Source organism: Erinaceus europaeus, chromosome 1 (assembly GCF_950295315.1).
Source record: "Erinaceus europaeus chromosome 1, mEriEur2.1, whole genome shotgun sequence".
NCBI lineage: Eukaryota > Metazoa > Chordata > Mammalia > Eulipotyphla > Erinaceidae > Erinaceus > Erinaceus europaeus.
This window is the reverse complement of record NC_080162.1, coordinates 73,327,328-73,342,680: the sequence shown is the minus strand read 5'-3', so window position 1 is coordinate 73,342,680 and position 15,353 is coordinate 73,327,328. Positions and strand designations below refer to the sequence as shown.

The following is a 15,353-nucleotide window of genomic DNA, read 5'->3' as shown; positions in this document are numbered from 1 at the left end:
AAGGAGGTTGGTACTATCACTCTTGATGATCAGGGTGCTTGCTGCCTCTTTAACAGCACACTGCAAAACAATTGCTGGACTTTTTTTCCACTTTTGTCTATTGTTATAAAAATGAAAATACTCTTGAGGTGTGTGTCTTTATTTTCAGTTTGCAAAATTAGTCCTTAATGTCAGTCTTACATAAAAAGCAGTAAAAAGCAAACTTTTGAAAAACTAGGAATACCTGTAGTTTTTTCAAGTGGTACTGGGATAACTGGCTACCCACAGGCAAAAGAATAATGTTCACAATTATTGTCTACATTGTTTCACAGTGTAGACAGAAAAATAATTCAAAATAGGCCATAGAACTAGAAAACTCCTGGAAGAAAATTGGGAACAAATCTTTATGACTTAAGTGGTTTCATCAAAAGGGAAAAAATGAAATAATTTTACTTCATCAGAATTAAAAATGTTTCTGCATCAAGGATGGTACCAAGAAAGTAAAGAGACTCCATTGCTTCATCTGCGTCTTGAGGATTATTATGCCTTTCTCAGGAGTTAATTAGGAGTGAATATGATAAAGGATTGAGTTCATTGTTTAGAATATAATTAAATACTGGATAAATACCAGCAGATCATATTCAGAGCAGACACAGATGAGAATAGAACTGAAAGTGTTTTGAGTAGAGAGTCCCTTGAAAAAGAGGGATCTCGGTTGGTTGGTTTAATGCACAGCCTCTTTTCTCAAAAGGATTTGATGCAGTGGAGCTATTTAAGGGTGAGAGTACCAGGGGCCAGGTGGTGGTGCACCTGGTTGAGCACACATGTTACAATGCTCAAGGACACAGGTTCAAGCCCCCAGTACCTACCTGCAGGAGGAAAGCTTTGCTAGTGGTGAAGCAGTGTTGCGGGTATCTCTGTCTCACTTTCTGTCAGCCCCTTCCCTCTTGATTTCTGGCTGTCTCCAATAAATAAATAAAGATAAAAAAAAAAAAGTGTGAGAGTACCTACACAGAGGGTTGAATGACTGTGTGTAAGCTCCACACCCTTTCCATTGCTTTATCAACATCAGTGGCATAAAGAATAGGAGTGGGCCTGGGTGGTGGTACACCCGGTTAAGCACACATAGTATGAAGCACAAGGATCCAGGTTTGAGCCCCTGGCTTCCCACTTGTATGTGCAAACCAGGTCTACACATGTCTGTCTTTCTCCCTCTCTATCTCCCCCACCTCTCTCAATTTTCTCTGTCCTATCCAGTAAAATGGAAAAAAATGGCCACCAGGAGCAGTGGATTCGTAGTGCTGGCACCAAGGCCCCATGATAACCCTGGAGGCAGAGAGAGGGACAGAGAGAGAGGAGGAGTAATAGCCATTGTTGATTAGTGAACCAGATGTCTCCATGTGTTACTTTTAGAAAACCCCACTTATGGCATCCACAGGTTACAAGGAGGAGGAGGCAGTGGATAAGAAAGATTTATCCATCTTTTACTAACAGAGAAGATGCAGACTGAGGTTTAAACCCCTATGTGGATATCTGACTCAGAAACTTATTCTTTGCTCACTGCACCATCTGTTTTAGCTCATGTTATCAAGTTGTGTAAGTACATACTGTTTATGGAGAAAAATTTATTCTTTTCTCTGCCTTCTTCAATTAGTTTTTTATTTGTTTTTGTTTTTTGGCTTATCTATTTCCTATGAGATAGAAAATTTCACATGTATGAGAGAGAAGCCAGAACACCAATCCAGCATATGAGAGGCCAGAAGTGGGAGCTAGGAGCCTCATACATTCAAGTCTTGTGCTCTACCAACTAAGCTAATCCTACCCTCACCCCTAGCCCCCACCACAATTAGGTTTCTCTAAAGCAGGACTAGTACACAAAACTGAATGGGATAGTTTGGCGAGAAGGCAGAATGATTAAGACCACTATTAGCCATTATTAATATTAGCCATTATTGAGTTGATAGTTATCAGGTCATCTTCCTTCCTCCACTCCCACTCCTTGTCAGTCCCTCCTGCCTCAAAAGCACAGATGAATCTAATGACATTGATTCCTTTATTATAGCCCCCATTGTCATCAAGTTGCTGGGCAACCAGACACTCACACTTGCACCTTTTTGTTTTTCCCTCATATGCCTGATTGGAGGCGTGCCTTAGGGCAGAAAGAAAGGAAAGGGCAGAACAGCAGCTGCCCCATCTGACTGCTACAGGGTGTTAATTACCCCATCACTGAACAGCCTTAGCGTGTATTTCAAGTGGGAAATAGAAAGCTCTGTCCTATCTTTTCTTATCTATCCCATACCTGGAAACCTCCAAATGCAAACCAAAGTTGGGGGGTGTCTTCCCTAGTGCATAGACTAGCCTTCCCTCAGTGTGTGGTGACATGTTATAACTTGCCAAAGGATGTTAGGGCTGGTGAAAAACTGATTATGTCTAGACTAAAAATATAAGTGGAGCAGACATTCCATTGTGATTTAAAAAAAAATAGGGGGTGAAAATTAAGTCTGCCTTATCCCTAAAATCTCTAGGGAAGAATTACTGAAAACAACTCATTTGTAGAGAGTTTTCTCTCATCTGAGCCATTTTCTGTTATTTTCATTACAATTCTATCCCATTTTCCTTATTTCACCTCAGTATACCCCAAATCCTGTTCCCTGTGCTGAAACAACAGTCTGTTCTATGCTTAACCAGTGTCACTAAGTTTAAATCTCTAGGCTTAAATATCTTGTTTATATCTTCCAGAACTCATTTTCAGCCCTAATCTGTTGCTTTAGATATTTTTACATTTCCCGTATCTTATATTCTACATTTTCTTTTAAAAATACATAACCTACTTACTGTAGTGCTAAACTTATATCTCTCTTGAGGGGTGTGTGTGTGTGTGTGTGTGTGTCTCGTGTGTGTGTTTTATTTTGTTGATGTGGTAGTTTCCCTGATCTCCTCCATGGGGTATTTCAGGCATGTCCAATTTTCATTTTAAATAGTAAAGCTGTGAACATCTCTATTTTTTTTTTCTTCCTTTAGTAGTATTTCCTATGCTGGTAGATCTCAGATTTTTCAATCATAAGAACCCTCTTGCACTGTCAGTTATTAAGGATCTTAAAAGGTTCAGTTGTACCTGAACCATATTTTAAAAAGAAGTGCCTTCTACCTATGTTGCCTTAATAATTAAATGCCCATTTTTTTTCATTAGTTGTGGTACTGTTATTCTCTGTTCTTAACATTTGTACCCAGCAGCCTAGAAGGTTGTACAGTGGATGAGATGTTGGATGAGATGAAGTCCCGAGTTTGATTCCTGGCATCACGTATGCCAGAGTGATGCTCTGGTGTGTGACACCCCTTTCTCCCCCCCCCACACTAATAAACAATATTAAATAAAATTTGTACACATTATTTTCCTCTTAAACCAAATAATCTTTATCTTCCTCCCCTCCTCAATGGATGAAAACACGAGTCAAAAGCAGTTACTATTCATTGAATGCCAAGTATTTCAAACAACATGTTTCATCTACATACTCCTATTTGTTCCTGTCAACCCTGTGACACCAGTAAGGGCTGACCCCTCTTATAGAAAAGGAGGCCAAGGTTACTATATAATAAATAACTGAATCACACCAATAAGAAGCAGAAGTTGTATGAAAATAGAATATTGGAAGGACCAGAGAGATAGCTCACCAGGGAGGGTTCATGCTTTGCCATGCACACACTCCAGGTTCTAATTAGATTACTAGTCTTACCTATGTGGGGTGACCCACTACTACATTCCCCACCCCTCACTTTTTTTTTTTCCACTTTCCACTTAACCACTATGTAGACTACAGGCATAGTCATGAAAAGTACCTTGCAGGGAAAGGTAAATAAACCTTTTCCATCCACAGGAGGAAAATGGAGCCCTAAGGAACTTGTAAGTACCAGGTATTTCACTAAAAAGGAGCAGCAACCCCATAAAGCTGTATATGGACTCCTGGCCTTACCTGCTAGCATGCATCTGACCCTAAATAATTTACCAAAGTCTTTGAGAATAGAATTACAGGATATCCCACTGCCAGGTCACAGACCAACCACTTGAATAGAACATACACAAAACTGAATAGCATTACAAAGACTTTGTAAATAGAACTGACACTGAAACCAGAACTAGGAACCATAATCCAACTGATGTGATTGCCTACTAAAAAAAAATATGTCAGGATCCTCCCAGAACTTGTTAACAAAATATTGGACATGTCAGGGATACGATCCAGAATTATGGAGCATGCAAGGAACCAAGAAAATTCCAACTCATAAAAAGATAGTCAACAGATGTGATTACCAAAATGGCACAGATGTTGGAATTATCTGATGTGATGAAGACATAAAAGCGGCTATACTGAAAGTGCCCCTGGAAGGGGGCATGGGGATAGCTTCTCCCTGTGTTCAGGCTCCAGCACTACATGGGAGCATCATTGACAGTATCTCTTCTCTGTTTATCTGTCATTCCTTCTCTCTTTTCTCTCAAGAAAAAAATAATAGGATGGAAAAGTGTGCCAGAGAGCCACTTGGCAGTGTTATGCATGCATAAGATCCTATTCATTCCCTGGTACAACATAAAGTAAAAAATAAAAACTCCTAGAAGTAAGAGCAAGTAATCTTGAAACAAATAGAATCATTGAAAGTTATAACAAAGGAAGGTAAAGTAGGGCCAGGGCAATAGCTTCCTTGAATAATAAGTGTGCTGCTTTACCATGTGCACAACCAAGGTTCAAGGTCAGCCCCCTCTGCACTGGAGACAGTTTCAGTACTGTGGTCTCTTCCAACTCTCTTACCCTGCCTCTGTTTAAAAAAGAAGGAGAACAAGAAAAGAAGTAAATGGTATAAAGAACCAAATGGAAATTTTATGCCTGAAAAATACAGTAACCAAAGTAACCTCACTGATTGACTTAAATCATTACCAGAGTGGAAATACTAGACAGAAAGAAATTAGTGAACGGGAAGATAAGTCAATAGAAATTATCCAATCTGAATAATAGAGTAAAAATATTTTTAAATATTTTAGATACTTAATGGTTACAGCTATAAATGGTCTAACATTACACCCTCACAATCTGAGAAAAGAAGAATAAATATACAGAATATATATAAAGTGAGGCAATAGCTTAGCCACCTAAAGCATCAGCTTGAGGGAGTCAGGCAGTAGTGCAGCGGGTTAAGTGCACAAGGTGCGAAGCGCAAGGACCAGCATAAGGATCCGGGTTCAAGCCCCCGGCTCCCCACCTGCAGAGGAGTTGCTTCACAGGCAGTGAAGCAGGTCTGCAGGTGTCTATCTTTCTCTCCCCCTCTCTGTCTTCCCCTTCTCTCTCCATTTCTCTCTGTCCTATCCAACAATGACGACATTAATAACAGCAATAATAACTACAACAACAATAAAAAGCAAGGGCAACAAAAGGGAAAATAAATTTTTTTTTAAAAAAAAGCATCAGCTTGCATACTTGAGACTCCAGAGGTCACAGGTTCAATCCCCAGCACCACCTTCTACCAGAGCCAAACAGTTCTGTCATCTCTCTTTGTCATAATAATTAAATAAATATTTGTAAACAGCGATTTTAAAAAAGAATATCTGAGGCTACAAGGTCCCAGCTTCAATCCCCAGTACCACTATAAACCAGAGATGAGCAGTGTTCTGGTAAAAAAAGAAAAGAAAAGAAAAAGAATGGCAGAAAATTCAGATTTAGCTAAAGAGATATTTGAAAAGCTTAGCAAACCCTAAATAAGTACGTCCAAAGAATTCTTTACCTAGGCAGAATTAAACTACTAGAAACTAAAGGGGGGGGGGGGTGTCATGAAACAGAAAAACATGTTTCTTGTAGTAGTATAAGAATTTGAACAATAGTGGATCTTTCACCAGAAATCACAGAGACCAGAAAGAAATGAAAACAAAATTTCTAATGTATGATTACCAACTCAATCCTATATGCAACAAGTATTTCCTCTATCTGGAAAATATTAAGGCATTAATAGTGAAAGGAACCCAGTAGAATTCTTGCTCAACACATCTTCTCAAAAGGAACTGGATGGTGGGACAGTGTTTTAGTGTCTCTTTTTCTCAAAATATAGAATAGCATTTGGGCCAGAGAGCTGGTTTAAAGGTGTCTCACATGCACAAGGCCTTGGGGTCCTTCCCGGACACCGTACTAAAACATAAACAGGACAGTTGAGACTGCTCACCTGGAAGAGTGCCTGCTTTGCCATGCTCATGGCCTAGGAACACATCCAGCCCTCCCTGCTCAGGGGAGTGTCAGGACTGTTAGGTCTTTCCTTCTTTTCCTATCTCTGTCTCCGTCTCTCTTTACCTGAAAAATTCAGCCAGGAGTGGTGAAGTCCTGGCTATGACAAAAAATAAATAATAAAAGTAAAGTTAGCATGGTGCCTGACATAAAGTAAGCTCTCAGTCAATAATGGTAGTGGTTACTATTCCATTTTTCTAGACCTCTCCTGTCAGGAAATCTGCTTATGTCTAGTATGTAAAACAAAAATCTCAACTTCACAGCAGATCCTGTGGGCATTACTACTTAGATTTTTTACATGTTAAAAAGACTGAGATGCAGGGACCTGTGACAGACCTCTGCCAGCCAGCCAGCCAGCCAGCCAGATAATTCCCCAGCAAGAGTTCAGTGCTCATCTTCTAACTCCCTGCCTAGAGACCTTGTCAATTTACCAGAACACTTCAGCCAGTAGGATGGTGTTAGCTGTATTTGTGTGCCCAAGGGAGGTATGATGTTTTATGGGCGGGGGGTGGGGGGGGGGCGGTTTGGAACCAAAAGGAAGAGATTATATGTGGTCAGGATGAAGTTTAGGCACCTTGTGGGACAGGGAAATACTGTCTAGTGGGCATAGTCAGGCAGCTTTGCTTACAGGGTAAGTTACAGCACTCTTTGGTTGATTCCCAGATGAGTTGGCTTGATTTGAGACCATGTATACAAAAAAAAAAAAAATTAACTTTTTCTTAACCCCTTGATCCCCATTTAGCACATCCAAGCTGAGACTATTGAAATGGGTTCTATACCTGTGCATCTATGCGTTCACAGAAGTGTGCTTGTATTGGTTGTGGCCCTGAAGGAAGTGCTAAATATAGAGTGAATCGCAAGATGGATTGTTGGAGGAAGTAGGCCTTGCAGCTGCTTTTCTAGCATCCACTGTTTTCTGTTTCTCCTTCTCTGCCCGTAATCTAGTACAGGAGGAAGAAATAGCAATGCCTGCATGATGATGTTCAGAGACCATCATGCCCCTTCTTACAGGCTTTTTTTCTTTCCTTCTTTCTTTTTTTGGCAAATAATTCACATACTTTATTATATGTCTTACAAACATTTTAATATCCACTAGAGATCCCTTCTGTTTGCTGCTCTGTAAGGGAGATAGATGGAGATAGGCAACTTGATAGCTCGCTGACATCTGGCATCACCTGGTCTATCTATCTAGTGAGGCAAGATGTTAGAGACCACCAGAGACTTTGGCTCTCCTCTCCATGAATTGTGACTTGGAAACAATAACCTACATCAGGAAAACTTAGCCACATCCTCCTAAGTCAAAATGTCCTTTCCTACCCATAGGTAAGAGTTACTGGAAAGGCACTTTGGAATTGCTTTCCAGGTCTTTAATTAATGGCTTCTTACCTGTAATCTTAGATTAGCTTCTGTCTACAAGGTTTCCTGAAGTCTGGCAGGAGCCTGCTGTGTCCCAGGACTGCTTGATTTAGATTGCTTGTCAGGGCTACACATATACACAGAGTCCAAAGCATATTTTCTCAAATACTAGATCATTTTTATTATTATATTCATATCCCCTATAGAAAAAAACAGGAAAACACAAAAGAAAAAACTAACTACTCAGGAATAATAGTTTGTATTTTCAGTATGCTTCTTTCCAGTTTTATTTATACATACATACATACATTTGTCATAGTTGATTTTCTAGGCTATTGATAGCCCTCTTTCCTGTCATGGTTAACAGGAAAGCATAAACATGTTTCCACATCATTTTAGAACATTCTAAGAATATTGTCTCCATGGTTGCAGGTAGGGATACCTAACTGATCCCCATTTAGTTTCCTTAATTGAAGTCTTTACAGTTGTTTTATTTGTATATTTTGTTTATTCCACATATTTATAAATACTGTTTCATTTTTTTCAGAAATACTAGGTTATTGGTTACATGTCTGTACTTTTTTGTTTTGTGGGGATGGGACAGTTCACCACCCCAGGCCACTTTACACTCAGATAGAGCAACAGAGAAAGGGAGAAAAAACACAGCACTAGCGCTTCCTCTGCCTTCATAGCACCTCCTGTGTGGTACTAGGGTTCAAACTGATGCCCATCACATGGAAAGGCAGCCACCCTGCCTGGTAAACTATCGCTCCAGACCTAACAGAAGGTATTGTGGTGATATCTTAATTTGGATTATGTATTTCTTCTTTAAGATGGGTGCCTAGACCTATAGTGTTTGGATCAAAATTATATACAGTTATATCAGACTTCTGAAAGAATTGCTTTCTAGAAAGTGTACAACACTCCTTTATGCTCCAAGCTCATGCAATGAGATTTATAAAAAACTAATAATAAAATAAAATAAAGTGGTTCTTGGGGGTGGTGGGGTAGTAAGTAAAAAAGTTTTAGAGTTTATATGACTCACCCTCCAAGGAGCTCTAGTGCATCTGTTATTACAATTTTTTTTTGGGGGGGGGGCTTGAGAAACTCTGTTTAAACTGTGAACAACCAAGTAACTGCATTCTTAGAAGCTTTTAAAGTTTAGCTTTTAACATTTTTCTGATCTGAAAGTTCTTTTTGTTTATAAAGAGTTTAGAAATTTGTGAACACTGTAAAATTTACCTGGAAATATTAACACTACTGTTAATATTTTTGTTTTTCAACATTATTGAGATCTTCTGTGTTTTCAGCGTTGTAAAAAGACTTTCTTTTCTACTCTGCCACCAGAATTTCTTGCTTAAACTTTGTGCCTTTGTCATGATTCAATCCCACGATTCCCTGCAGGCAGACCTTTATTTATTTATTTATTTATTTATTTATTTATTTATTTATTTGTGATAGAGGGAGAAAGACAGACATACCATAGCATTGCTCCATCACTTGGATGTTTACCCTTTGCATGGTGCTCCCAATGGTGACAGAAGCCTCAAACCCAGGTCCTTGCACATGGCTAAGTATGTGCTCCTCTAAGTGAACTCCTGGCCCCCACAAAAGTATCTTTTCATGTAATTGACATTGTATTGGTTACAGTGTTCATCTGTATGGAATACCACTTGTGTTATATGCTAGTGTAGGGGTTTTCCCTTTCCCTCATTTTGGATAGTACACTTGTGACCCCATGGGCATCAGACTTGGACCCATGGGACCCCCAGCATCTGCCTGCTCTGGGACTGAGGTAATTGTCCCTTGTTTGTTTCAGGTGTGATCCCCTGGGCCCATTTGCTGTAGGGGGAGAGGACCTAGACCCCTTTGGGTAAGTAGCCCTGAGGAGGTGACAGCATTATAACTTGCTTTTGTGGCTTTTCAGCCTCAGCTCATCTTCTATTTTTGGAATGTTTCATCAGTCTTCCTTTGGGGTGAAGGAGGCAGTTGTTGCTGAGTGGCTGAAATATCATTACTACTTGTTCTGCCCTGCCTTGCTCAAAGCAGCATGGAAGGGCTCTGGGTATTGGAGAAGGGCTGAGCAAGCCCAGAGGGCTGTTCCTCTGGCGCTGTCTGGTTCCATTTGCCCTAGTGGAGGACAGCAGCCTCCTGTGTGGGTGGCTAGCACAAGGACTTATCAGATGCACACTAAAGGGCACCTGCTGGCCTACAGACCTCAGGGAAGTTCAGGGCGATTCAGACTACATCTCTTTTCATGAGTGGAGTCCCTGATTCCTAGTAGACTCGATGTATCTCTTGCTATGCTCCCAACAAGGGAGCATAATCTTAACCATGCAGAGACTGTGCTGTAAAATAACCCCAAGTTGAGCATCTCATTTTTAGACTGGTGAAATAACAAGTCTACAGTTAAGCTTGAACATGAGTGACCTCAAAGTTTGGGGACTACCTATCCTATTTATTCATCCTAGTTTGAGCCATAATGTCAGTTCTGCGGGACTCCATGAGGTATAGTGCTTTCAAGAGCTGGACATGGCAGCCACAGACAGTCATGTTTCCCTGGAGCTTCTAAAGAAAACAATAAATAGACTAACTGAATTGTCTCAACACTATTCCTCCTCCTGGGACCCAAAGTAATGCCCTGCAGTCTTGTGATAGTTCTGTATCTCCCTTATCAATTTTATGTTCTTGATCAGTTTGTCTCTCTTAGGTGTAGGGATATAGCAAGAATCTCAATCCCTTGGACTCAGAACATGTAGAGCTGAAAATGCAGGTCATCCATGGCAGGGAAGGTGTGCTTTGTATAGTCTTGCTGCTGCCCACCTCCTGCTGGCACTCAAGCAGCCATATTCACACACGTCTGCTTGAATCATCAGGAGTAGTCATTCTAGTCCATTCTTACCTCTTTTGACTCTTCTACTAAAGCAACTAACTCCTTGCCTCACCTGTTGACTCTTCATTTTCTTCTCACTTCAGGTGTCGGAGAGGTGGCATGATTGTGGATCCCCTAAGATCTGGCTTCCCAAGAGCACTTATTGACCCATCCTCAGGCCTCCCAAATCGGCTTCCCCCAGGCGCTGTACCCCCAGGAGCTCGCTTTGACCCCTTTGGACCCATTGGGACTAGCCCATCTGGGTAAGTATTTACTCAGGAATGCTAAGAGGTAGGATCTGACAGTAGCTCAGCACCACAATGCAGAAATGAAGGAATCTCACTGCAGATGCAGAGTTGCCACTTGCTCCATCCCTTGCCACTAAAAGTGTAGAGCCTCCCCTAGGCCCCTGCCTAGTGTCTCCCTGGAACTTTCCAGGAACTCCCTGTCCCTTACCACTTCCCTTCACCCTGGATTCCTTCAGGGAGGTTTCAGAGGAGGAGGAACTACTTACCTTACTAGAGATTTAGTGTGTGTCACATTCATTGGATCCTTATATCAGAATTTGTGGGTAGACATACAGTCTGCATTTTATACATTTAGAAATAAAGATCTTGAAAGATTACATAGCATAGCCAATTGGTGGTGTGGGGGTGTTCAGAATTCCAACCCAGGCTCTCTAGCTATGGGCCACTTGTGAACCATATCATTCTGGATAGCAGGCTTCCTCAGCTCAGGACCCTGTCTGCCTGTGTGCCTCTGGCCCCTCCATCCAACTCACCAACCCCTCTTTCCATTCCAGACCTAATCCAGACCATCTCCCCCCACCGGGCTATGATGACATGTACCTGTGAAAGCCTCAAGAATGTAACATCCCAGCCTTTCCTCCACTGTCCTGGAGCTGCCACCACTGGCCCCATCCACATTCCTGTGAGCTGGGGGCAAGGAACCCTACCCATGTGCCTGCAGTCTGCCTGGGATTGCCTCTCCAGCCCTTATCAGTATCAAGGCAACTGCTCCAGCTCTCCACCAAGCTGCATATAGGTACCAAAAAGAAGTCAGTGTGTGTCTTTCACCACCAGCTCCCCCATCCCCATTCCCGAGGGAAGTTCCAGCAACATATACCCTTGACCCAATGCAGTCCCAGTTGCAGCGCTATAAGAACAGAACGCATTTTGGATGTTATTATTAAGAACCAAATGTCAATACAGAACTCATGCTGCCGGTCTCCCACATTTCTTTAAAGAACAATTTCTTCCAGTTTTGAAATTTTAGGATTTGAATCTTTATGGGGCTAAATGACTTTTTCTTCCGAGGGCCCATTCATGCTTTTCAGACATCCCTTTCATAAATTACTCCTGCTCTTGACATCACTAATGTTGATCCCGTTCTGGCTGCATGAATGAAAATGAGTGACTGGAAATCCCATAGGCCACAAGATTGACTTTCAGAAGGGCAAGTTTATTGCAGAAAGACTGTTTGATTCTGCAGGGGGCAAAACCCTCCAGAGCACTGTTTGCACCACTTCTCTGGATCCATCTGTACCTGGGCAGTGACCGCCTAGAAACAGAGGAATAAATAGAACAGACTTGAAAGCTAATCTCATGTTTTGCCTCTAACTTACTGAGTATCCCTTCCCTTCCCAAGGCCTTTATTATCCACTTATGAAATCTGAGGTGCCTTTCCTGTTCTACTACATTCTGATGTCTACTATCTAATGAGAATCCGTAAGAACGAGGACAGAAAGAAAAGGGTGAAAGTTTAAGGCTTTGTGTGATAATTTACTAGAAAGCCAATATACTGTGTTTCTCATCCCCCTTGGGGTTCAGACAAAAGCTCAGGAGCACTGGCTCAATATGAGTTTGATGGTGAACTTTAGGAGGAACCAAGAAGCCTAGTCTCCGCAAGATGGTGGCCGGGTGGATGGAAAACCCAACACAGCAAGAAGCAACCCTAGAAGGAATTTAAGCCCCAGGGACTCCAGGCTCTGGAAGTCATGTCCTCTCTCTTGGCCCACCCCACCTTGGTGCTCTGGATCTTTTTCAGTCCAAAGCCTGACAGACATGGTCAACCCCTATGCTGGAGTGGAAAAAACAGCATAGAGCTCCAGGCTCAGAAGCAGGAGATCAAGGCACTAGTAACTTTTGATACACTGCTAGTATTTCAAGCATAGGTAGGTCCTTTCATTTTAAAGATGCTTGAATTCCACGTCTGTGTATAGGCAGGGGGCTACCTCAGCCTTCCAGAGGGGCTTACTAATGTGTTGTAACCTGAGTGACCTGTCTGCTCCCTCAGGAGTGGATTGGAAGTAAATTAAACTAGCACACAGGCCCAGGGTCTGTCCAGGATAGATGCTGGGCCTGGGGGGAAAGCTAGCATGAGCAGGAATCCTGGGCATTTATGGTAGACCCCATCTCAAACACTGATATAGTAGAAAAACATCTTGAGATCATTGTGACATCTCTATTCTGAAGAAAGACCCAGAGGTCAGGCAGAGCTACAGATGTGAAATTGCCTGTCTTTCTCAAAGGCCAACAAGTTGGTGGAATGTTTTGAAATTGGGTGATGCTGCTGCCCAGATAACTTGATGAAAGCATACTTTATAACTAAAGGAGGCAGTTCAATAAACATCAGACCAAAGACCATCATACAAACAGGCAAGGTATAACTTTTGGGACTCTTCTTCAAGAAGATATTTTTGACCTAATAAAATGGCTATTTGGATTTTCTAGTAGCAAAGGTAAAAAGGACAGTCATATACATCATTCTATTTTTTTTTTTTTTTTTTTTTAGATTTTGTTTATTAATGAGAAAGATAGGAAGAGAGAGAAAGAACCAGTTATCACCTTAGTACATGTGCTGCTGGGGCTTGAACTCAAGACCTCATGCTTAAGAGTTCAGAGCTTTATCCACTGAGCCACCTCCCAGACCACACATCATTCTACTTTCTGAAAACAAATTTAAAACTTTTTAAAATATCTTTATTTATTAGATAGAGACAGCCAGAAATTGAGAGGGAAGAGAGTGGTAGAGAGGGGAGAGAGAGAGAGACACCTGCAACACTGCTTCATCACTTTCAAAGCTTTCCCCCTGCAGGTAGGGACTGGGGGCTTGAACCCCGAGTCCTTGCACATTGCGACATGTGTGCTCAACTAGGTGTGCCACCACCCAGGCCCGAAAACAAATTTTAATGATCCATCTGAATCAGCCTTTTTTATGTGGCTCTCCTTGCATCAAGGAAACTGAGAAACATGTCTTAGTTTTTATGTGAGAGAAAGTTGATGGGACCTTTAGGAACTTCTAAGTCAAGCTGTCAGTACTTGTTCTCATCTGGGCCACTTCTACCTTCAAAATAAGAGTATTAAATGAGAATGACTCAAGTGTGTGTGTTTTTGAAACCTAAATGGCTTGAGACTTAACAATAAACTTAAGAAACAATCTGTTCCTCTTTTTTTTTTAATAGCTTTATTGATAACATAATCACATTACCTATAGAGGTCACCTTTTTGAAGGTATGCAGTTCAGTGGCTTTTCATATAATCACAGTGTTGTACATCCATCACCATATATAAAACCTGAACATTGTCACCACCCCAAAAAGAAACCCCATGTAACAGTCACCCTCCCATTCCCATCTTTTCCCAACCCAGACAACCACTAATTTGTTTTCTATCTCTAAAGATTTGCCTATTCTGAACAGCTCTCAGAAGTAGAATCAGACAGTATAAAGACTTTCATGTCTGGTTTCTTTCACCTGATGTCGAGTTTCATCCCTGTCATAGCAAGTATCTATTTTGTTCTTTTTGTGGCTGAGTAATATTCCACTATCTGGATTATATACCAGATATATTCATTTATCAGTTGAATTGTTTGTACTTTTGGCTATTATGAATTATGTAGCTGTGAACATTTGTACATAAGTTTCTTTGTGGATATATGATTTCAACTCTCTTGGGTAATACTTAATCAAGAGTGGAATTGCTGATAACTTTGTGTTTAACTTTTTGAAGAACTGCCAGATGCTTTCCAAAATAGCTACATTGTATATCCCCACTGGCAGGGTATGAAGGAGCCAGTTATCCCTCACCCTCTCCAATACTTGTTACTCTTAGGTACAGCCTTCATAGTGGGTGTGAAGTTACCACTCTCATTGTGGTTTTATCTTCTAGTTTTGTTTTTAATTTTTACCTAGGCCAAGCACAGCAGAGACCACAGCCAATTCTGGGAAGACCATGACTTTAGTATTAGCCACTTTAGGATGACCATGGCTGGTAAACAGTAAAAAAGCTGGGTTTCACTTTGAGGGAAAGTTGTGGGCTAGATATGGTATAGGACAGGTCCTATCTAGAGAGACATTCCCAGGACCTTCCAGATCTACTGAAGCTCATATATCACTTAGCTTGGTTTGAAATTCCTTCACTGACCCAGTGACTTACAAGTAAAATTAAAGTATGGTTCCCAGTCCTTGGTTTTTGAAGTTCAGTAGACCATTTGCACCACTTCTGGAAACCCCAACACTCCCACCTTCTCTTGTTTACCTTGACTCCTTCCCAACTATTAGAGCTGCCTGTGTTTCTCATTGCATTTATTGACTTTGTCATGAACTTCTGTCCATCTCCGTGGTAAAGTTGTGAGTCTTGGGAGCCTAACTCCAATAACATGTGCTCAAAATGTAGACATTATATTTCAAGGTCCATACATGTTGACATGTATTTAGAAAATAGGTAGCAACCCCCATTACACCTCACACTTGGAATTCAACTTCCCTCATGGCCTCCATTTCCACTGTCATTAATGGCATTTCTCTCTTCAAAGAGAGGAAATTCAAGTCTGGGGCAGTTGATAACACGCCATAGCTTGCCTATTATTTTAGTACAGTTTCAATA

At 41.2% G+C, this 15,353-nt stretch overlaps 1 protein-coding gene across 2 annotated transcripts in view; it reads left to right on the top strand.

The window, feature by feature from the left end:
* PSMF1 (proteasome inhibitor subunit 1) overlaps nt 1-12,067 on the top strand; it is a 37,150-nt gene extending 25,083 nt beyond the window's left edge. For both annotated transcript variants that reach the window (XM_060187922.1, XM_007523039.3), the window contains 3 exons: nt 9,415-9,468; nt 10,572-10,730; nt 11,270-12,067. In XM_060187922.1, coding sequence (XP_060043905.1) covers nt 9,415-9,468; nt 10,572-10,730; nt 11,270-11,321 — 265 coding nt within the window. In that variant the 3' untranslated portion in view covers nt 11,322-12,067. The remainder of the gene's footprint in view (nt 1-9,414; nt 9,469-10,571; nt 10,731-11,269) is intronic.
* The last annotated feature ends 3,286 nt before the right edge of the window (nt 12,068-15,353 follow it).